Consider the following 23,766-nt stretch of genomic DNA (forward strand, 5'->3'; position numbering starts at 1 on the left):
ATTTAGGGCAAATGGGAATTTGAACTTTATCTCAGTCTTTCTCCTTTTGTTCTGTTGTGATACCCTTTGATGAGGCTGCAAATAAGACAAATAATCAGACAAATACAGAGAACATAATAGAAAATATACGTCAAATAACAGAATTTATAGGCTGTCGTACCTGTCGTATTTTAAAAAAATGCGACAGGTGACAAATTATATAGTCTATCGTACCTGTCGTATATTCAAAAAATACGACAGGCGACAGATTATATAGTCCGTCGTACCTGTCGTATATTCAAAAAATCCGATAGGCGACAGAATATATAGTCTGTCATATCTGTCGTATTTTTTAAAATGTGACAGGAGACAGATTATATAGCCTGTCGTACCTGTCGTATTTTTTCGTACACAATATAACTGATCTCCTTCTAGTTCATCCAATCACAATCATAACACCACAAAGTCAATATGAAGTACAAAAAGAGCCACAAAAAAGGGCATGGACACGAAACAGACACAGACATGAAATGAAACACAGAAACAAATTCTATCGGCTAGATTCAGCATGGACACGAAACAGACACAGACATGAAATGAATTACTGTTTCAGTGCCTAGATTCAGCATGGATAGAAAATTAAACAAATTCTATCGGCTTAATACATCAGGCCCCCTATATAAGCAATGTCTTGAAAAAGATAAGCAAACAAGTTAATGAACATAGAAGGAAGGTCATCTGTGTTTGAGTTTGAGTTTACATCAAGACACCATTACCATTGTGTAAAAATAACATACATATGGTCAGATTGCATTCTCAACTGTAGGGAAGGTAAATGTGCAAGATCTTAATTTGTAAAAACTGGATAATGATTTAAAAACTTGTGCAAACAACATTACAACCTGAGTATTTGATCTTGAGTTAATTTCTTCACTTGACCGGATTTAACAGCTAGGCTGACTTTGCTCTCTGAGCTCACTTAATTGTTAAAGTAATTTTCAAGATGCATCAATTAGCACTCCTCAAAATAAATCATTTCCAATTAGTGATTTACCCACAGCCATGCAACATTTTGTGCTTAACACTATCCTCAATTGCAATATAAATAGCTAGTCTGGCTAATTTTTACGCAAAATTGACTCCCAATTGGAAGATGTAGAATTTAACATGGGAGCTAGGTAAAAATATTACGCACAAACATGAATATAAATTACTAAAATGAACCTAACATATTTGCTTTAAACCCTGCCAACCTACACAGAAGTTGTTAAATAAATACGTTTTGCTTCAGATATGAACCAATATTTTTTTACAACAGAATCAAACATTCAGAAAGGTATTGAAAGAACAATGTGGTCAAATTTACATACAGTATAGTGAGACCACATGTTACTAAACCTGAATTAGTAAATTAAGCAGTTAAATGTATAAGTCGAATCAATCAAAGCAGTTGAAAAATTTAAGATTGTTTACCTTTCGTTTTCTCCGGGATTCCTTTTTACCCTTACCCATGGTGGAACGAGATTGCCGGAAAGAGGTTTGCCTTCCTCCTCCTCCTCCTCTCACCGTTTGCCTTCTTCCGCCTCTTCCTCTCACCGTTCGACTTCTTCCTTCTCTTCCTATCACTGCCGCTTCTCCTCCTGTTCGCTTCACCGCCGTTCGCTTCATATCCCTGTTCTCCTTGCCGTTCGCCGTTCGCCAGTCGCCGTTCACCGTCTTCCTTCCCTCCTATCGCAATCGCCGTCGTCTTCCTTCCTATCGCTATCGCAATCGCAATCGCCATCTTCCTTCCTTCCTATCGCAATCGAAACGTTTGATAGTTTAGGGCGAAAAACAGGGTTGGGAAAGAAAGGGCAAATTTGTCCAAATTCCCTAAAATTGCCTATATTTGTAAAAAGTTGGAGCACTACACTAAAAACGTAAATGGGTTATAAAATATGGCCAGTTTTGTAATTGTCCCTATTTTAATAATACATTGTTTAGTCTTTAATTTTTATTTTACTTAACAATTTAGTCTCTCAAATATTTGAATTATTGAACAGTTGAGACTAAACTGTTAAATAGAATAAAAATTAAGAACTAAATAATGTATTATCAAAATATAAATACTAAACAGTTGCAAGGTAAAAATGCAAGGACTAATAAATTATTTATCCAAAAATAAAAACTATATTTATTATTTACTTAATTCAACTGTTTGAAACTGTCATGTAACATAACACTAAATTTGTTTTTTAGCTGTCACGTACCATATGACTGTCATTTTATACGTAGCTAGCACAGTTCTTTCCAACGTGAGTATCATATCAGTATTTTATTCATTTGCTCTGTTTGTATTGGTTGTAATCTATACTATATATATAATAGCGGAAGCAGAGAGAAAAATGGAGAAGTGTTTTAGAAGCCTTTTTCATGAGTTGTCAAATAGTTAAAAATCAAAATTAAAATGATTTAATAAAATAAAATAATTAATTAATTAAAAAATCGAGTTAGTGAGAATGGAATGTATTAATGAAGTGGGATGTATTAATTGATTATTAACTATACAATGTAAAGAATTTATATAGATGCAATGCAAACAAAAAATTATAATAAATTATTTAAATGATATGAAGATTTAATAAAAAAAATATAATTAATTAAAAATCAAAATTAAAATGATTTAATAAAATAAAATAATTAATTAATTAAAAAATCGAGTTAGTAAGAATGGAGTGTATTAATGAAGTGGGATGTCTTAATTGATTATTAACTATGCAATGTAAAGAATTTATATAGATGCAATGCAAACAAAAAATTATAATAAATTATTTAAATGATATGAAGATTTAATAAAAAAAATATAATTAATTAATTAAAAATCATGTGAGTAAAATCGAGTGGGGTGAGTGTATTAATGGATACATGTACAGAAATTATATAACAAAAAAATAATTTGATTATTTAATTATATAATAATATATAAGGTATTGCATTAATTAATGGTATAACAACCAATTATTAATGAAGTAGACGAACAAGTATTGTATTAATTAAGATATAATAATAAATTAATAATTTATATTTAATAGGTATTATTATTGCAACATCTGTTACAATTTATTATATTATATAATGCAAAGAGTTTGTGATTTTTTTCTTCACAAATTTATCTCCTCACAAATTAAAATTTTCAGGTACGACTATGTTGGATTTTATTAGAGTTATATGATTTTCTTTTTGTGAATTATTTTGAGTTTTACGTTGTACATTGTTATTTTGAGTTATTTGAAAGAGGACACCATGACTCTATGATAAAAAAAAAAAATTGATGTTATTATCCAGGTTGTAGAACTTTTAAAAAATTGTGTAATGTAAACACTATTTCTTTCGATTGTATATTTAAAAAAATTATTTTTTTGTTTAAGTTATGATTTAAGTTGCCGTACATTTCTTACAAAATTCAACTATTAAATAATATAGAATTTAACTTTTATTTGTTGTATTTTGATGTGTTTTTTTATGAATTGGTGTTCATGCAGTGTGACAATGTTACAAATAAAGAATCGCTTCAACCAAATTAATTACATCTCTACTGAAAAAGATGCGTGGAGAATAAAGGGTTATTGATTATGAGAAGCACTTAACACAAAAGATACAATTTCACAATGAATTTAGATATGATATTGCTAAATGAAAAAATATTTATTTCACATTTTTATATATTCATTAAAATTGAAAATCTATTGATATAATTTTTATTGTAGCACCATTCATGGAAGTATCCGTAAAGTCCAAATCGATAAATTTCGAAGAAAATTACATGAAGGAAAAATTCATGTTATTGAAAACTTCAAAATTATGTCAGCTTTACAAAGCTGCAAGCATATTCCTAATGCGCATAAGATTGTCTCCATTCTAACAACTAAAGTAACAGAAGTTGATGAGATTGATTGCAAAATTGCTCTAGAAAAGTTTTAAGTTTGTTACGTACTTTTAACAAGCTTATTGATAGATGTCAAAACCATTTAGTTCTAACTGGTGAAATATTTCAAATATAGTTTTATGATTTAATGCAGTTTCAAAGTAAATATTAATTTTAATTAATCTTACGATGTTAATTTTGCAGATATTATTAGAAGAATCATAATAATAAGCTCGATCAATGTGATTGAAGTTAGTGAAAAGAAACAAAAGAAAATAGATCTCGAGCTAATGAATTATGAGTAAGATATGTAATTAAATTTTTTTACAATTTAATTTAATTTTTCTTATTTTTATAAAAATAAATATATATTTATACTTAGTTGGTTAATTATAGAGAAAAAATTATTAGAGTCACGTTGTGGGGGAAAGTAGCGATAGATTTTGATGGAAGGTCTCACAAAAGATCAACCATTAATTATTATTTTAACATCAATAACCGTGAAGAAGTAATTTTTTTTTATATTAATGATTTTTTCATTAACCAATTAACTAAATTTTTTATTATTATTTATAGGAATGTCAGAACCAAATAATTCATTCGAATCAAACCCGAAGACAACAATGAGGATTTGGAGAATAAGAAGTTCAGGAATAGAGTGAATATAAATGATATTAAAAACTTGTCTGGAGAAGATTTTTAGAGTGGCTGCTACAATAAAAAGAATCAAAGATAAATTCGAATGATACTATTTGACATACGAAATTTGCCGAAAGAAAGTAAAGCCGAAAGATAATATGTAAAATCCATTCAAATTCCATTCATTTAACTTTAATAAATAGTATTAAAACCAATATAATTAAAAAAATTTATAACACATTTAATTTTTCGTTGCAATTATTAACACAATATTTAAACCTCCAAACTACTATATAAGAATGTAAAAGGACATTGCAAACATGACAATTATGACAATAGATTATGACTTCAACAACTTTCAAATACTATTATCAAGCAATTATAAAGATATGTTTGTAAATTTAAATTATTTTTAAAAATTATTATTATCATTATATTATGTAAAAGATATAAAATTAAAAAAATACTATAATATAAATTTATGTATAAAAATTTTATCTACTCGCGCAACGCGCGGGCACACACCTTTTAACGTAACACATTTAGTCCATATATTTTGAAAAACACATTATAAAATTCATATTTTTTTTGTCAATATTAACAATTTGGTCATTCTATCTATTTGTTTTTAGATTTTTAACCGTTATATTTAGTATAAACAGATAGACAGAAAATAAGAGAGTAACATAACCATTTTGTATCGTATTATGACTTTCCTGAAAATTAAAATATGTTTGATTAAAAATCTAAAAAAAAGATAGATAAAAAAACTAAATAGTTAATATTAATAAAAAATAAAAACCTTATAATATGTTTTTTAAAATATAATATTAAACAATATATTACATTACTGAAAAAACTTTAAAAAAACCGTTACGATAAAAATGTGGAGAATAATAGATCACAACTTGTGACAATTAATGCAGTGTAATTGATTTTATACACATGCAATTGTTTCTACCTAGATAGGTCTTTATTATTAATCAATTGATTAATTATTAATATTTAATAAAATTGTAATAATAATTATTGTTAATATATAAAATATTTAATATAGATATATTTTAAATTAATCAATAAATAAAGTATAAAGAATGAAATAATTAAATAAAAAAATTTGTTTTCAGTAGTAATAATATTATAAAAATAGAAATAATATTTAAAAAATATATATTTTGTAGATAATTTTATTTATATTAAGATCCCGTTTGGTTTATCTGATGTTTGATTGCTGTTACGGTTTGCGATTTGTTGTTGCTGTTGGAAAAACATAGATTCCTTGCTTTTGTAAGAAGATATTTTGAAAAGACAAAAAACATCTCCAAACAAAACACTTAAAACTATTATTTTCAATATGAAAAGACAAACATGAGATGAAAATGGTCTAAATAAATATCTCCTAAATAAACAAAAACAGTTAAATTACACCCATGGGCACTGAACTTTATCATTTTAATACTGTGACCACTGAACTTCAATTTTTAACAGTATGACCATTGAACTTTACAATTTTTAACACCGATGGCCACTCAACTTTAACTAATTCTTCAAAATGACCGCTGTAACGATATCAAAATGAAAATATTCAAGAATTAAAAGGGTAAATTACATCCATGGCCACTGAACTTTACCCATTTTCATATTATGGCCACTGAACTTCATTTCTTCCCGGTATGGCCACTATACTTTACACTTTTTAACACCGGTGGCCACTTAACACATCAAAACGACCATTGACGGCTAAAAATAAAAAATCCAAAGCGTTAATGATATTCTAAGGAACTTTAATTCTTGAAATTTTTCGTTTGAGGTCATTTAGGTGTTGTTTGGTTATGAGAGAGAAAATGAATTTTTAGAGAGAGAAAGCTCCAAAAAATGTGATTTTCGAAAATAAAAAATGTGGTTTCATGGTAAATGTTGTTTTGAATAACTTTAATTCTTGAATATTTTCATTTTAAGGTCGTTAACAATCGTTAACGGTCATTTTGAGAAGTTAGTTAAAATTGAATGACCACCGGTGTTAAAAAGTATAAAGTTCAGTGGCCATACCGGAAAAAAATGAAGTTGAGTGGTCATAATGTAAAAATGGAGAAAGTTCAGTGGCCATGGGTGTAATTTACCCAGAATTAAAGTTGTTCAGAACAACGGTTACCATGAAACCACATTTTTTGGAGCTTTCTCTCCCTAAAAATTCAGACTCTCTCTCTCCTAACCAAACAATACCTAAATGACGAAATTTTTCAAGAATTAAAGTTCATTAAAATATCATGAATTTTTAATTTTGAGACCGTTAACGGTCGTTTTAAGGCATTGAGTGACCACTAGTGTTAAAACGTGTAAAGTCGACTGGTCTTAATATTAAAATGGATAAAGTTGAGTAGCCATGGATGTAATTTACCCAATTGTTCATTAAAGTTGCATTGTATATTCCTAATTAAACACTACATTTCTTTAATTTAATTGGAGTGAGCTAACTGGAAAATATTAATTCTCGCGGATTATAATTCTAACAATTTCATTTGTTAATAAGAGTTTTTTTTTTTTTGTAAATATTAATAAGAGTTAATAATAAATTTAAAAGATATTCATTCCTATTCTTAGAATTTCGGATAGATATGATAATATTTTATTTATTCAACAGTTCATGCCCGTGCGGGACAGGCTTTTTAAACGGAAAGTCGTTTCATTTTCTCCTTTATTTTGACATTCATCGTCTTCTTCTTCGGCTCAAGTCAAATGCACAAGTAAGCATTCCTCCGATCACAATCTTTCTCTATCATCATCTCAATCTCTGTATATTAATGGCGTCTCTTTAAATTCAGCTCAAAAAGCTTCAAAATTCATCTGTCTTTTCATCTGAATTAAACTATCTATAAAACCCCCTTTCTGAGTTCTTCGTCCAATTTCAAACGATGGGCTGTGCTAAAAGCAAAGAGATGCATTCAAAACCACAACCTATTCGGCATTCAGCCGCCGCGGCTGTCTCCGCCGCTGCCGCAGCAGCTAATTTCAGTAAAAATCAGCCACCGCCGCAATACCATCAACAGCCACCGCCGCCGATAAAGCCAACAATTCCTAAACCGGAGACGACGATTTTGGGGAAACCGTTGGAAGACATTAAGCAATTTTACACACTAGGTAAAGAATTAGGTAGAGGTCAATTTGGGATTACTTATTTATGCACTGAGAATTCAACTGGTAATAGCTATGCTTGCAAATCGATATTGAAAAGGAAATTAACGAGTAAAAGTGATAGAGAAGATATTAAAAGAGAGGTTCAGATAATGCAGCACTTATCTGGGCAGCCAAACATTGTGGAATTTAGAGGTGCTTATGAAGATAGACAATCTGTTCATCTTGTGATGGAGCTTTGTGCTGGTGGAGAGCTTTTTGATAGAATAATTGAAAAGGGGCATTATTCAGAGAGAGATGCTGCTAAGATTTGTAGAGATATTGTTAATGTTGTTCATGCTTGTCATTTTATGGGAGTTATGCATCGTGATCTTAAGCCGGAGAATTTCTTGTTGTCTACTAGAGATGATGGAGCTATGTTGAAGGCTACTGATTTTGGATTGTCTGTGTTCATTGATGAAGGTTTTTTTCTTATCCCTTAACTCATATATTAGAGAACAAATTTAGACTTCGCATATAAAACCGTACAATGTTAGCACTAGTGTCGAGTAATTTTTTATTCCATGGATGACAGGAGCCTATTTTCCATTGAATGGTTTTATATGTGGAGTCTAAATATGTTCTCCCCGAATAATCATAGTACTAAATTTGTATAGTCAAGGGCTTTTAATCGCTTAAGTAGGTGTTGAATTCGGTTCTAGTGTATGCAAACAGACCTTAATTAGGAGAACTGATCAAACTCGAACTGATTAGTTGCCAAAATATGTAGCTGGATACGTGGTATAGCTGTTGCTGAAGCTGTTTTGATGCTTGGAAATTGTCAATTGTGCATCTTAATGTAACATAAAGTTGTTGGAATCATTGAGTTTTTGTTCAATGTATTTTAGGAGTATGGTTTGACTCGCTAAGTTTAGGCATATAGAAGGGATTCGTGGAATATTTTGTTAAACTATTTATTGTTGTTGGTAGTTGAAAGACGTCTACTGATTTTCCTTTCAAAATAGCTATATCAACAGCTGTTTCTCCGTCCTAACCAAACAGTTTTGATTGAATCTACTGTTTGATTTAGTTGTCGTTGTTTGTTCGTAGATGTTAGCTGATTTTTCTTCCAAAACAGTTATAAGCAACTGTTTCTCAATCCTACCAAACACACTATATCTACTGTTTGGAGTAAAACAGACATCCCGAACACTTAGTTCAGAATGGACGAATCAGGAGAAATGTGATGAGCTATTTGCAAACATTAGGCGTAACTTGTGTGTGGATGATGCCCCATTCAAACATTCTTTGAACTTCATTATCTTCATTGGCTTCTATTTTAACCCCCAAATAAGCATGTTGATGAGCTTTAGAAAAATATTTTGCAGGGAAAAGGTACAATAATATACTAGGTAGTGCTTACTACGTTGCTCCTGAAGTATTAAGGCGTAGTTATGGAAAGGAAATAGATCTCTGGAGTGCAGGGGTTATCTTGTATATTCTACTCAGCGGTGTACCTCCATTTTATGCTGGTAAAGACTTTTTTTTTCCTTTGTATAACGGTCAAATTTGCCTCTGCGGTTATCGGGAGATCAGTTTTTCTTTGATCGTATAAATTATTTAGCTCAATTTTGCTCTCACGATAGAAAATCTAGTTTAATTTTATCCTCTTTTAAGTTAATACCGACGGAAAGTAGAGACTGCATTCCTTGGAAAAGGGTAATTGAGCTAAGCTTTCTACCATGAGTGCAAAATTGAGTCGTTTTTGTACGATGATGGAAAATTCGAGCTTTCTTAATAACCTTAAGGGAAAAATTGACCACTGTCCCTTTTGGGATAAGGGTCAAATTTGCTCGCAAGATTATCGGCAATATCAATTTTTTTCTTATTGTATAAAGTGATACATTTTGCCGCTATGATAGAAACTTTAGCTCAATTTTATCCTTATGGAGCATAGTATAAGGGAAGTAGCGAAGGAAGTTCTAGGGGAATCTAAAGGTAGCATGCCACCGGGTAAGGACACATCTTGGTGGACAGAAGAAGTACGACAAGCAGTAAAGAGTAAGAGAGAATCCTATAAACTATTGGGGAAATGTAGGAGTGACGAGAACTACGAAAAATACAAAGAGGCTAAAAGGGAAGTAAAGAAGGTCATACGAGATGCTAGAGCAAAGGTGAATCGGGATCTGTATACAAGATTGGATACGAAAGAAGGGGAAAGAGACATATATAGAATTGCTCGGATGAGAGATAGGAAGACGCGAGATCTCGGAAAAGTTAAATGTGTGAAGGATGTGGACCAGAAAGTCCTAGTTGGAGATAAGGATATCAAGGAACGATGGAGGTCCTATTTTGATGACTTATTTAATGGAGATCGCCAACAAGATGTTGGAGATATAAGTATCCATCACGATATGATAAATCATGAATGCCTGCGGAGAATTCAAAAGGGTGAAGTCAAAATGGCATTAAGTAAGATGAAGTTGAAGAAAGCAGTAGGACCTGATGGCATCCCTATTGAGATTTGGAGATGTTTGGGAGAAAGAGGAATCGAATGGTTGACGACGTTCTTCAACAAAATTTGGAGAAACAATAAGATGCCATCAGAATGGAGGAAAAGTACCTTAATCCCTTTGTATAAGAACAAAGGCGATGTCCAAGATTGTGCCAACTATCGGGGAATCAAATTAATGAGTCACACTATGAAACTTTGGGAGCGAGTGATTGAACAAAGGCTAAGGAGGACGGTGAAGATCTCGGAAAACCAGTTTGGCTTTATGCCGGGAAGATCAACTATGGAAGCCATCCATCTAATGAGACAATTAATGGAGCACTATCGAAATAAGAAGAAAGACTTGCATATGGTTTTCATTGACTTGGAGAAAGCATATGATAAGGTACCAAGGGAAGTACTTTGGTGGGCCTTGATAAGGAAAGGCATTTCGCGGAAATATATTGACATCATAAAGGACATGTATGAGGGAGTATGCACGAGTGTACGTACTAGTGTTGGGAAAACTGAAGAGTTTCCTATTACGATTGGAGTGCATCAAGGTTCCGCACTAAGCCCATTTCTTTTTGCCATCGTTATGGATGAACTAACAAGTTCACTTCAAGATGGTATACCATGGTGCATGCTGTTTGCAGATGATATTGTGTTGGTTGATGAGACGAAAGAAGGAGTGGAGATGAAGTTGGAACTATGGAGGCAAACTCTAGAATCTAGAGGCTTTAAGTTGAGTCGAAGTAAGACAGAATATTTGGAGTGTAAGTTTAGCGGCCGTAGGAGTAGGGAGGCAGGGACAATCACCCTAGATGGGAGAGTTGTTCAGGCCTCGGATTGCTTCCGGTATTTAGGATCTATTATCCAAACGGATGGAGAAGTAGATGGAGATGTTGCCCATAGGATTAAAGCTGGTTGGTCGAAGTGGAAGAGTGCTACGGGTTTCCTTTGTGATCCCGGCATGCCTAATAGATTGAAGGGAAAATTCTACCGGACGGCAATTAGACCAGCATTGTTATATGGTACGGAGTGTTGGGCAGTGAAACACTGCCACATCCATAAGATGTCGGTGGCGGAGATGCGTATGTTGAGATGGATGTGTGGTCACACGAGAAAGGACCGGGTGCGTAATGAAATAATTAGGACAAAAGTAGGGGTTACATCTATTGAGAATAAAATGAGAGAAAACCGACTAAGGTGGTTTGGCCATGTGAGACGTAGAGCGCTTGATGCGCCGGTTAGGAGAACCGAAGAGTGGCAAAGGGATGTAGTGGTGAGGGGTAGGGGAAGACCTAAGCAAACTTGGAGGAGGGTGATCGAGAGTGATATGAGTTTATTGGGAATTGAGGAAAATATGGTAGTGGATAGGACGGAGTGGAGGGAGCGAATCTGTGTCGCTGACACGACTTGATTTTCACGGTTTTATATGATGGTTCATGTTAGCCGACCCCGAATCATTTCGGGACTAAGGCTTTGTTGTTGTTGTTGTTGTTGGTAGAAAATCTAGTTCAATTTTACCCTTTTTTAATTAAATGCTGACGGAAATTAGCGATGAGATTCTATGGAGAAGTGTAAAATTGAGCTAGAGTTTCTACTATGTGGGCAAAATTGAGCTATTTTGTAGGATGTGAGCAAACATGAACAAAATGCTTGCACATATTAATGTGTTAGATTTGAATTACAGAGAGCGAAGCAGGAATTTTCAATGCTATTCTCAAAGGAGATATCGATTTCGAAAGTCAACCATGGCCGTCAATATCTGACAGTGCAAAGGATCTGATTAGGAGGATGCTATCCCAGGACCAGAAAAAGCGAATCACTTCTGCACAAGTTCTTGGTATAAAATCACCCGATTTCACTATATTTTTTCGACTTTTTTGGTTTCCTTTTGGCTTATAAATTTTATTTATTTTTATAATTAGAACATCCATGGATCAAAGATGGAGGTGCAGCATCAGATAAGCCCATAGATTGTGCTGTTCTCTCTAGAATGAAGCAATTCCGGGCAATGAATAAGCTCAAGCAGCTCGCATTAAAGGTAACACTTCTTTATAACTATTAAATAGTTCTCTCTTTTAGTGACAACTGGCTGCATTTTGTTGGGCTAAGAAAAAATCCCCGTGGCACCGAGACTTGTCTAAGTTATTGGCTAGCCAACTGATACCGAGGGGATTTTTCTCCCCTGTAAGTATTCTATCAAGTTCTACTTCAAAGAGTATAGCAGAACCTAGGGCAAAATTTAATGGAAGCGTCCCCTAAGATTTTCCTATACTCTACCCTTGTAGTAGCGCGCACTATGGGCGCTATAGCCCCATAATATCCATAGGCTCCTTATCTTTCCCAAGGTAAGATGACTAGGGTGGATCACTCAAGCCAAGTGCATGTTCAGTGGTCCAGGGGTGCCGGAGATTCCATGCCAAGTAGTCCCGCCTTTCTTTCGTAAGGCAAGATGCTCGCCTCCCAGTCCCTGGTGGACTAGGGTGGATCACTTAAGCTAAGTGCGTGTTCAGTGGCCCAGGGGTGGTAAAGATCCCACGCCAGGAGTCCTCATCTCCTATGGTACTCGTTATACCAACTTGGAGACAAATGGCTGCATTTTGTTGGGCTACACCAAAATCCATGTGTCACCGAGACTTTTCCAAGTTATTGGCTAGGCAACCGATACCGAATGGATTTTTCTCCCCTATAAGTATTCTGTCAAGTTAGAGGGCGAGCCTTGGCGCAACGGTAAAACGTTGTTGCCGTGTGACCAGAGGTCACGGGTTCGAGTCTTAGGAGCGGCCTCTTGCCAATTAAATTGGCAAGGGAAGGCTTGCCCCCAATACACCCTTGTGGTGGGACCCCTCCCCGGACCCTCGCTCAGCGGGGACGCGTAAGCCAAAACTAATGGAAGCATCATGTATCATACCTTACCCTTGTAGTAGCGGGCACTATGGGCGCTATAGGCCCATAATATCCATACGGCTCAGGTTAGATGCCCATCTCCTAGTCCCTGATGGACTATGGTGGATCACTCAAACCAAGTGCATGTTCATTGGTCCAGGGATGGCGGAGATTCCACGCCGAGTAGTCCTGCCTATCCGTCCTAAGGCAAGATGCTCGCCTCCCAGTCCCCGGTGGACTAGGGTGGATCACTTAAAGCTAAGTGCCTGTTCAGTGGCCCAGGGGTCCTCGTCTCCTATAGTATTCCTTGTACCAACTTGGAGTCTGGGAGGAACAACAATCAATATGTTCCATTCACCACGCCTTGTTGAAGCCTTCTCGGACTGTGCCAATGCTTGGGACGATTAGGCTACTATAGGTTATTAGCACTAGATATAGGTGAATTAAAATGGTGTTTATCTCCATATTCTCTTAACTGTATCCGCATCCTATCGAATCTCCTAGGTTATAGCTGAAAGTCTCTCGGAAGACGAAATTCAAGGACTCAAAGTAATGTTCACAAACATGGACACTGACAAGAGTGGCACAATCACCTATGAAGAACTGAAGTCAGGCTTGGCTCGTCTCGGATCCAAGCTGTCTGAAATTGAAGTTAAACAACTAATGGAAGCTGTAAGTAACAAGCAACTGTATTATGTCATAATATTAGTAGCGTTATAGTTCAGGGGCCATTGATATTAATTAATTCGTGTAACTCATTGCAGGCTGATGTGGATGGAAACGGAACCATTGACTACATCGAGTTTATATCCGCCACAATGCACAGATATAGACTCGAAAGGGATGAACATTTATACAAAGCGTTTCGATACTTTGATAAGGATAGTAGTGGGTGAGTTCTCTCATCAGATTTACCATTTTTCCGGAAATTTACTTTTAAGTATCAGTTCTTTCATTTGAATTTGATGAAGTTTTTATTAATGAAAGAGAGCTTGTAGCTTCAATTATTCAATCGATTATCGATTTCATCTCTTTGAAAACTGCATTATTGTGGGGGTAAATTACATACGTGGTGTACAACATTTGTCTTATCTCACACTTTGCTGTACAACCATCAATTTTGCACGCAAAAGTGTATAACCGTTTGCTGACCTTTCACTAAAGTGTACAGCCGGTAATTGTGGCCGTTTAACATGAAGTCAATGCACCACGTCAGCAATTTGATCTCCTTAAAAGTTGACCGGTCAACGCGCCACATCACCAATTTTGACTTTTATGGAGGTCAAATTATTAACATGGCATGTTGACTTCGCATTGACCGGTTATAATTGCTGGTTGTACACTTTATCCATTCTTGTGTCTGTTCTGTATGTGTATAACAAATTGAAGAAAATGATCATTATAATTCATTACAGGTACATAACGAGAGACGAATTAGAGTCCGCGATGAAAGAGTACGGTATGGGAGATGAAGCCAGCATTAAGGAAATAATATCCGAGGTGGATGCAGATAATGTAAGTGATTGGGTTCGGATCAATTCATGTTTTCGAAACGAAAATAACATTATTTTCACTACTGACGGAACCTTTTGGATTTGATAGGATGGAAGAATCAACTACGAAGAATTCTGTACGATGATGAGAAGCGGATTTCAGCAACCAGAGAAGTGTTTCTAGTTACATGAACTGAAAGCCATTAAAATGTGCAGAGAAACCGGAGGAAATCTTGATTGGATGCAACAGAATCAAATGTTTGAGCTGATGTTTAGATTGCTCAAACTTTGCATTTTGATGCTTGTGAATACATCTCATCTCTTTCAAGTTTTGTAGGTTCTTAACCTGATTCTTTGCTGTCAAATCAATCTTAGTTGAACCGGTTCGATCTTGTAATGGATGGCGATGACGATGATGAATGCATATACTGACGGTTTACTGAACATGTGTAATCACATTGATTTACTCTTAAAAATATATTGGGAAATGAGTTTACAAATTCTAAGAGAAGCGTTTCCATTTCTCTTAAATTATGGAGACGTGACCCGAAGCTTTTCGTAAAAGTTTACACAGCTGATTGTGTAAATTTGTTTGGTAAAACTTATGTGATTGCTAATAGCTGTTTGCGCAAAACTTTTATTTTGGGTTAAAAGGTAGTAATTAAGGTTAAAAATGTCATTTAAAAGAGATGAAACAATAAACTAATTGAAAAAGTTCATAAAATCAGTTTTTTTTTTCTTTCACACTTTTTTCCACCAAACACCACTGTTAGAAGTTTGATTAGTTAAAACCTCTAAAGTGGCTCAAAGATACCAAACAATTTTGTCAAAAACAAAGTAAACATAGCCTAATCCGGCCATTGTATTCTCGGGAATAAGTTTTCAAATTCTAAGACAAGTGTTTCCATTTCTCTTAAATTATGAAAAGTGACCCGAAGATTTTCAAAGTTTTCTAGAGGTATCGTTGAAGGGTATGTTGTAAGAACTGTCCAATTAAATAAAAATGAAAATGTAGGGGGCATACTGAAAAAAGCAGAAATACAAGGATTTAATCGATGAAACACTAAAATTACGGGATTTATTTAATATAGGAATAATGTGTAAAAATGCTTATAAGGTTTACAGGAAGGAGCAATTTCATCCATATTGTCTAAAATTGTGCAATTTTATCCTTACAACAAGGAGCAATTTCATCCATATTGTCTAAAATTGTGCAATTGTATCCTAACGTCGGCATCTAAAAGCAATTTCCCCCTAAAGTTAACAAATTAGGATAATTTGAGAAATAATTTATCGAACTGTCTTCTCGATCATAAATCTTGTTATCTACACTTCATACGTGTCATTTTTATCACTTATTAGTAATAGTTCATAAGGAGGGCGAGCCTTATCACAACGGTAAACGTTGTTGTCATGTGACCAAGAGGTCACAGGTTCGAGTATTAGGAGCGGCCTCTTGCCAAATAAATTGGTAGGGGAAGGCTTGCCCCCAGTACACCATTGTGGTGGGACCCCTCCTCGGTCTCCCCTCTTCGGACCCTCGCTCAGCGGGGACGCGTAGTGCGACCGGACCGCCCTTTCTTAGTAATAGTTCATAAACATATATGTGGTTTTTTTTTAAAATTTAAAAAATATGTTACCTTTTGTATGAGCTGGACAAACAAAATTCATATATTTCGCCGAATTTATAAATATTAATCTCTAATTCTATTATTAAACACAAAAAATATGAAATCTTTTTTCTAAACCAACTAATATATGAGGGGTGTACAATGGATTAATTTCTTGTATTTGGGTTAGAATCCAACCCAAACCATTTAAAAAAAATTCATGAGTTGGTTGGTAAAACCAACCCAACCTATTAAATATTGAACTTAAATAAATTGGATTGGGTTGGATTGAATTGGTTATTAATTCAAATAATTTCAAATATATATTTGTAGCTATTAAACACTGCACTAAATTGTTTCAAAAAAAAAAACATGAGACTAAATTAAAGAACTTATAAATATTTTTACCAAATAAAAGGTATTAATTTTTTAGTTAATTGAAAAAACCCTCATGTGCTTTCACGGATAAGTATATATATGTTTTTTTCTCCTAAACAAATGACTTAACATATTTAAAATAGAGCGGTATTTTATAGATTTTTTAAGTCACTTTTTGATCCGTTTCTTTTTTTCTCGAATTCCAAAATTTTAGAATTTTTCGGAATTTCAGATTTTTGAAAAGAATTTAGAATTCAAGATTTATAAAATTTTGGAATTTCATAATTTCTAAATATCCAAAATATCTGAAATTCCAGAATTTTCAAATTTCTAGAATTTCCAAACCAGAATTCCAGAATTTTTGAAATTCCAAAATTTCTAAAATTCTGGAATTTTAGAAATTTTGGAGTTTCAAAAAATTACAGAATTCTAAAAATTCTGGAATTCTAAAAATTCTAGAACATAAATTATGGAATTCTAAAAATTCTGGAATTTTAGGATGTTATATAATTTAATTTTTTTTGTAGAATTATAGAATATTATTTTAGTTTTATATGTTTTATATGAGAAATAAAAATATATTTTTATTAACTATTGTTTGCACCATAAATTAATTTTTTGGCTTTTATATATTTTTAATTTATTGTTTGGCCTAACTTATGTTTAAGTAGATTTTTTCAAGAGTGAACATCGGGGTAAACCAATTACCTAAGGTGAACCTGAGAGGAAACTTAAGGTAAATCAAAAGGGAAATCATAAGACCATTTAATATTTTAACGTATATTTTGTGAGCCAATTAGAAAGCAGGAAAGTTAGAAGGTGTCAAAAGCAATCCATCGTGAAAGTGAAAATGGAGCAGTTACTCAAGACGTGGGCTGAATGTGGAGAACGTGACTTAGTGGAAAGAGGCAGGAAGTTACCTCCAACGTCTATAAAAGGAAGAAATCACGATGAGAAAAGCCGATCAATCAACTCAACAACAAGTACCCAAAACTCTAGCAAATTCACCTTAGACTTTAGCATCTTTTTATTTCTCAGTTTATTCTCTTAGTTTCAATTTCCAGATCTAAAGTTCAGCACATCATTTCCTTTCCTTTCAATTTTATTTTATTTGTTGTTTCAGTCATTTTCTGTAAGGTCGGTATCGTTTTGATAATTGAACCCTTTAGGAATTTTCGGTCTCTTTAATTCTTACAATTGTTTGATATTTAGAAGTTAGAAAAGTGCACCCAATTTCACTCCATAGTACGAGAATACTATAATTCTCTGACACGCCCGCAATTTCCCACGAAAGAGCCAAACAAAAATTGGCACGCCTAGTGGGACCCAATCACAATGCCGCCGAAGAAAAGTGATAAGAGCAACAAAGATCCTACAGTTGCAAGTTCTGAAGAAGAGGAGGTCATGGTAACAGGCAATGTTCCACAGATGGTGGGACGAATTGAAGGGGAAAAGGTTACTAGCCCCAGAGGAGAATCATGGATCTCTACAGAGATCCAAAATTCACCATTCTTGGAGAGGCATTTCAGTTCCATCGAGAAGAATATGGAAGCTCTGCGGAGTGACATAGATCTGAAGATGGATAAAATACTCCAGAAGCTGTCAGAACCAGGGGTAATCAAGAATGGAGAAAACCATGGTCCTCAAGGTTCCCTAGATTCCAATGGGGGACGTGGGTTGTCCGGCGCTGAGAAGTATCAAATTCCACTATTGAGGGACGATGTTGCCTTGCAGAAGGCCGCTAGTTCAGCAGGCCGAGAAAATAGTGGTAAGTCACCTGTTTCTCAAAATTTTGGAAACACTAATCCTACCTCCCACACAGCTTCGTATCATGAGGAGGCAGGACGCCACCATATCACAGGGGACATGGGGGGAAACTATAGAGGCAATGGAAGGAACACTGGATTTCTTCATATGCCTTATGGTCACCATCAGAATGGCATGCCTCAACAAGTTCCAGCATTCAATATGGAGGCTGTGAGAGAAGTTGTCCAAAAGCTGTATGGGCCTGGCCTTCGTCAAGTTGGCCGTCCTGAGTTCCACAAGCCTTACCCTCATGCGATTGACATGGAGAATCCTTACCCAAGGGGATGCAGAGTACCTGACTTCTCCTTATTCTCTGGGGAAGATGGTTTGTCAACTTTGGAGCACGTAGCAAGGTTCACGATTTAGTGTGGAGAACTTGCCAACTACCCTAATTTCAATTATCTCAAGTTGAGGCTCTTCCCAAATTCTCTGACGGGACCAGCCTTCACTTGGTATGCTACTCTCCCTAGAGACTCCATCCATGGTTGGCAAGATATGGAGAGGCAATTTCACACTCAATTCTTCAGAGCAGAGCCAGAAGTGTGTGTTGCAGAACTTTCTAGGCTTACTCAGAAGGGAGGTGAAAGAGCAGACCAGTTCATTGCTCGTTTCAAAAAGATGAGGAACAGATGCAATGTCTATCTCCCAGAGGTGGAGTACGTAAAGATGGGCCAAAGGGGACTTGACATTGAGCTGAGGAAGAAGTTCCAAGGGATGGAGTTCAGAGACTTTTATGACTTAGCTGCCAAGGTGACAGAGTACGAAGATCTGTTGAGGGAAGAGAGTCACAGAAAGAAGAGTGCCATGGAAACTTATTGCCAAGAAATATACCATGAGGTTGCAGTGGCAGATCTTAAAAGTACAAGGACTCATGTTTTCCCTTTACTCCACTCCACCGGAGGACATGATGCAGCAAAGAAATCTTTCAATGATAAACCTCCATAATTCAGCTTTGATGTGTCCAAGAGTGATGCTCTGTTTCACTTTCTCTTAAAGGAGAAGTTTATTACTTTGCCTGAAGGTCATAAATTGCCAATAAAAGAGGAAATCAAAGGAAAGACATATTGCAAGTATCATGATTCCTGGAATCATGCAACCAACAATTGTTGGCGCTTCAAGAATGCAGTTCAGGAAAGAATCAACAAGGGAATTCTTAAGTTCCCAGAGAAGAAAAAAGCAATGTTGGTTGATGAAGATCCTTTTCCATCGGTGGTGACTATGAACATGGTGGCAGTAGATATGCGAGATGTCCTCAATAGGAAGAAAGAAGACATTCGTTTGAGACTTAGAGAGTCCAAGAAGGAGAAAGGCAGAAGCTACCATACTTGGATCCTTAAGGAGTATCTCAGAGGTCATGATGAACTTCAGACTAACATCAAGGAGCAAGGGGGGCAGAAGTCAAAAATTCGAGTAGAAGTGAAGAGCATCGGAGGGAATCATTATGAAAGAAGAGTTCAGACCGAGAGGAAACAAAAACCTCAAAGAAGTGAATTTCAGTGAGACCCAACTGCCAATCAGAGGAGACCTCATTTTATGGTGCCTCAAGCAGAAAATTCTAGTAAGTGGCGCGTGGTACGCTATAAAAAGTTCCCCCAACCTCTTACAAGAACACAGAAGAGAAGGATGCAACGTAAGAGGGTAGCTGTTGAAAGACACTATGATGAGAAAGATGAAGTAAGAGAACCAGTGGAAAAAGAAGAAGTGAAAGCTGGTGAGACAGAACCAATAGTTTCAGAGGAGGAACCAGAGGAAATCATTCAAAATGTGCGAATAGGTGACATGGTGATACCTATCAGGTGTGCAACAACATCAGTGACATTGCCAGCTGATTTCCTAGGAAGTTCAAAGGATCATCATGCTGAAGAGGAGAATAGTTCACCTATTCCTGAGAAGAGAGATTCATTCACCAGTAGGGTCACAATTCAATCGAGTGGCCCAGGAGAACCAAAAAGAGTGGTTTTTGAGAAACCTGCAGATAGCATGACCAAACATATCATGCCTCTTTACATCAAAGCACATCTAAATGGCAAGCCAGTATCAAAAGTGCTGATCGATAATGGCTCTGCAGTGAATATCATGCCATTTAGGATGATGAAGACCTTGGGGAAGTCAATAGAAGATCTAATTGCCACAGAGGTTATGGTGTCAGCTTTCACAGGGGAAACCACCAAAACCTTAGGAGTTCTGCCAGTAGATATTACCGTGGAAAGCAACACATCTATGGCAGCATTCTTCGTTGTTGATTCAACAGCAAGCTATCAAATCTTGCTAGGGAGAGACTGGATTCATGCCAATTGGTGTGTACCGTCCTCACTTCATCAATTCTTGCTTTTTTGGAAAGGAAATGAAGTAGAAGTTGTCTGGGCGGGTGGGAAACCATTTACAACTCAAGCTGATTCCGTGGAGGCAAGGTACTATGATGGAGCTGTGGGTCCAATAGAGTTCAAAGGTGGAAGCAAGAGAGGAGGACCCAAAAGTATCACCTGGAAGAAGCAATGTCAGAACAAAGGGAAAGCTATCCTCCAACCATCAGCCATCGTTCCATCCAAATCTTGGGGAGCGTTGGTGTTAGACGAGGTGCCGCGGCCTAATCTCCCGGGCGGACCGGGGGGTGGACACCTCATGGCGACGTAAGCGGTGATTGGTACCGAAAGCAACCAATCGTGGAATCAAGCTACTCGGCAGGACCGGAGCTCGGAGTATGAAAGAGTCGCCACCCACGAATGGGAAAATGAACACCGATCCCTTGCGGGAGACCGGTGTGGGTTCGGGAAACTTAGGTACGAGCCGAGAAGGCTAGCTCCTTTCCGGAGAAAGGCTACTAGGCACCCCGACATCGCCCGGTTATGAACCACCGGCCTCCTACTCAGCGTGTTAGGCGATAACGGACTAATCGCATATTTCTTTAAGTTTAAAATTCATTTGAAACCTTTTCTTTCTCGTTTTGAAAGCCGTTTTGAACATATATTATGGAAAGCCATTTTGGTAAAGAATCACCCATTTACATCAGTTCAAGAAAAATACATAGGAGAGAGGGGGAGAAGGAAGAATTGATTCGTTTACAATGTGATTTATGCTTCGTGTTACACACTAATTCTAAACTAAACTCACTTCCCAAAAACGAGTTTATTTACCTGGTTCGTACCTTAATCGCCGTTGGAACGACTCGGGCGTTGGAAAACGTTGAGATAAAAGCCTTTGATAAGAAAATGTGGTTAAACATACAAGTCAATTTTATTTTGTACAAATCATTTAAGAAAACGATTCAAAACTTCGTTATTTACAATGAAAAAAAACGATTTTAATTACAATGTTCACTTAATCCGTCGTTGGAACGAATTAAGGTTTTAAAACATGACATTTTGGAAACGAGTTAAAGATGTCAAGAAAACGTTATTTACACTTTGAGAACCTCTAGAAAAGCTTTAATTTAAACCAACCAATTAAACTCTCTTTTTGTGATTTATTTTCCCCTTTTTTACTTAATTGAACCTTACTTGAATATGATAACAACAAATAATAAATTGAATCTCAAACTCAACCAATCAAAACATTTTCCCAAATAATATATATATACATATAAGAATTTTGAGAAGAAAAGGAGAAAGATATATATATACATATACATATGTACCAAAATAAGTAATTTGAGAAGAAAAGGAGAAAGATATATATATATACATATACATATGTACCAAAATAAGTAATTAATACCCATCCAAATAACATAGAGAAAATAATGTACCTTAATAAAAGAAAATAGTGATGAAAATATTTAATAAGTATAATAACTTCCTATTCTAATCAAAAACCAAAAAATGAAATAGGTTTATAAATAAGAAATTAATATTTAGCTTAAATGAAATGAGAAGAAAAATCTATATATATATATACTTTATTAAGTCTAATTAATTGAAAATAATTTATAAACACATTAAATAACTATATGTATAATGTATTTAAAAATAACTTGAAAGTAAATATTACATAAGAATACATATATATACAAAGGATCAAAAGCTTAAAAGTTGAGGAGGAGGGACCAAAACAGCATTTCCAGCAGATTTACCGACGGAAAATCCGTCGGTAAACAACAATCAGGGACAGAAAATGCAAATTACAGAACTGCTCCAATTATTTCCAGATTTATTCAAAAGCTTTAAATTAAGTCTAATTCAATCGTTTTGGATCTCCGAACTACCAAAAATGGATCATAGTCTATAACAGAGTTTCCTAAAACGACGTTTTTGTTTTAAAACGTTATTCGGAAATATCTTTTAAAAAAAAACTCATAATTACAACGTTTTTAATACCCGAACTACCTTTTAATCGGATCACGGTTCGTATTGGGATATTAAAACGAGGTTTTTGATTTAAAAACAAAACCGAACATTTTTCTAATACGAGACGAAAATTAAATAAATACGCAAAATTAAATAAAACGTGAGAAAATAAATGAATAACTAAATAAATAAAACTATGACATAAAAATAAATAAATAAAAGAAACAAATTAAATGAAATAAAACGAGTCTAGTCCTCGGATAACACCTTAAGTTCGGTATTGACGGTTGACGTCGGTTGATTGCACGAATCGTGCTTTTCCGGTGTTTTCGTGTTTTTGGTAAAATTTTAACTTTTAGGAAATTTGGAATTTTTAGGAAAAAAAATGTTTTTTCCCAAAAAATAAATTTTCTCTCTCCAAAAATGTTTAGAGTGAGAAAATCCTTCCAAAAAAAATCCCCCTTTTTTCACCTTGGGATCCGTGCCTTAAATAGGCAACGGATCCCGTCAACTTTGGGCGACGCCCAAGTAAAATTGGGCGTCGCCAAAAGGGGGTTGGGCGTTCGCCCAACGTCGTTCGGCGTGCACCCAACGCTCGCTGGGCGTACGCCCAACCGACGTTGGGCGTTCGTCCAACGATCATTGGGCGTCCGCCCGACGTTGTCGGGCGCTCACCCTGCGGCCGCCGGTGCGCTCGCCCAGCAGCCACCGGGCGTGCGCCTTGCGCTACCGGGCTCGTGCGTCCAACGGACGTCGAGCACGTGCCGCACTGCCGGGCTCACGCATCCAACGGACGTCGAGCGCGCGCCTCGCGCTGCCGGACATGCGTCCAACTGACGTTGGCCACACGTCGGCTGCCGCCAGGCGCTCGTACCTCGTCGCTGAGCACTCGCGAGCCGTCAACTTGACGACTGCGACTCATCCTAACCATTCTCTTCTTATTATATATTTTTGTTTTTAAAACTTCCGGAATCAACCGCTTCAACCGTCTTGTTTACAAGTTTTCGTCACAGGTCCTCCGACTCGGTGTCTACAGTTGCCCCTACTTTCCTATTTTGACAGTGATGTGTGTGTTTTGAAAACGTTTTTTGCTAACGCAACACATGCAATGTAAAACATATAAAAGTAAAAGACACGTAAAGAGTAGGAGGAAGAATACCTGACCTTCGCACTGCGT

The 23,766-nt window shown here is 35.6% G+C and overlaps 1 protein-coding gene across 1 annotated transcript; it reads left to right on the forward strand.

The window, feature by feature from the left end:
* The first annotated feature begins 7,189 nt into the window (after positions 1–7,189).
* On the forward strand, positions 7,190–14,956 carry LOC136232744 (calcium-dependent protein kinase-like). Its single transcript, XM_066022125.1, has 8 exons — positions 7,190–8,116; positions 9,022–9,165; positions 11,821–11,973; positions 12,059–12,174; positions 13,524–13,691; positions 13,784–13,911; positions 14,435–14,534; positions 14,622–14,956. The coding sequence occupies exons 1-8, from the start codon at positions 7,435–7,437 to the stop codon at positions 14,694–14,696; spliced, it is 1,566 nt and encodes a 521-aa protein (XP_065878197.1). The 5' UTR covers positions 7,190–7,434; the 3' UTR covers positions 14,697–14,956.
* Positions 14,957–23,766: the final 8,810 nt, after the last annotated feature.

Source organism: Euphorbia lathyris, chromosome 6 (genome assembly GCF_963576675.1).
Source record: "Euphorbia lathyris chromosome 6, ddEupLath1.1, whole genome shotgun sequence".
NCBI lineage: Eukaryota > Viridiplantae > Streptophyta > Magnoliopsida > Malpighiales > Euphorbiaceae > Euphorbia > Euphorbia lathyris.

Coding starts and splice junctions, on each gene's coding strand:
- LOC136232744 (XM_066022125.1), top strand. CDS start 7,435: ATGGGCTGTGCTAAAAGCAAAGAGATGCATTCAAAACCACAACCTATT. Junction 9,166..11,820: donor TGTACCTCCATTTTATGCTG/GTAAAGACTTTT, acceptor TTTGAATTACAG/AGAGCGAAGCAGGAATTTTC. Junction 12,175..13,523: donor TCAAGCAGCTCGCATTAAAG/GTAACACTTCTT, acceptor CGAATCTCCTAG/GTTATAGCTGAAAGTCTCTC.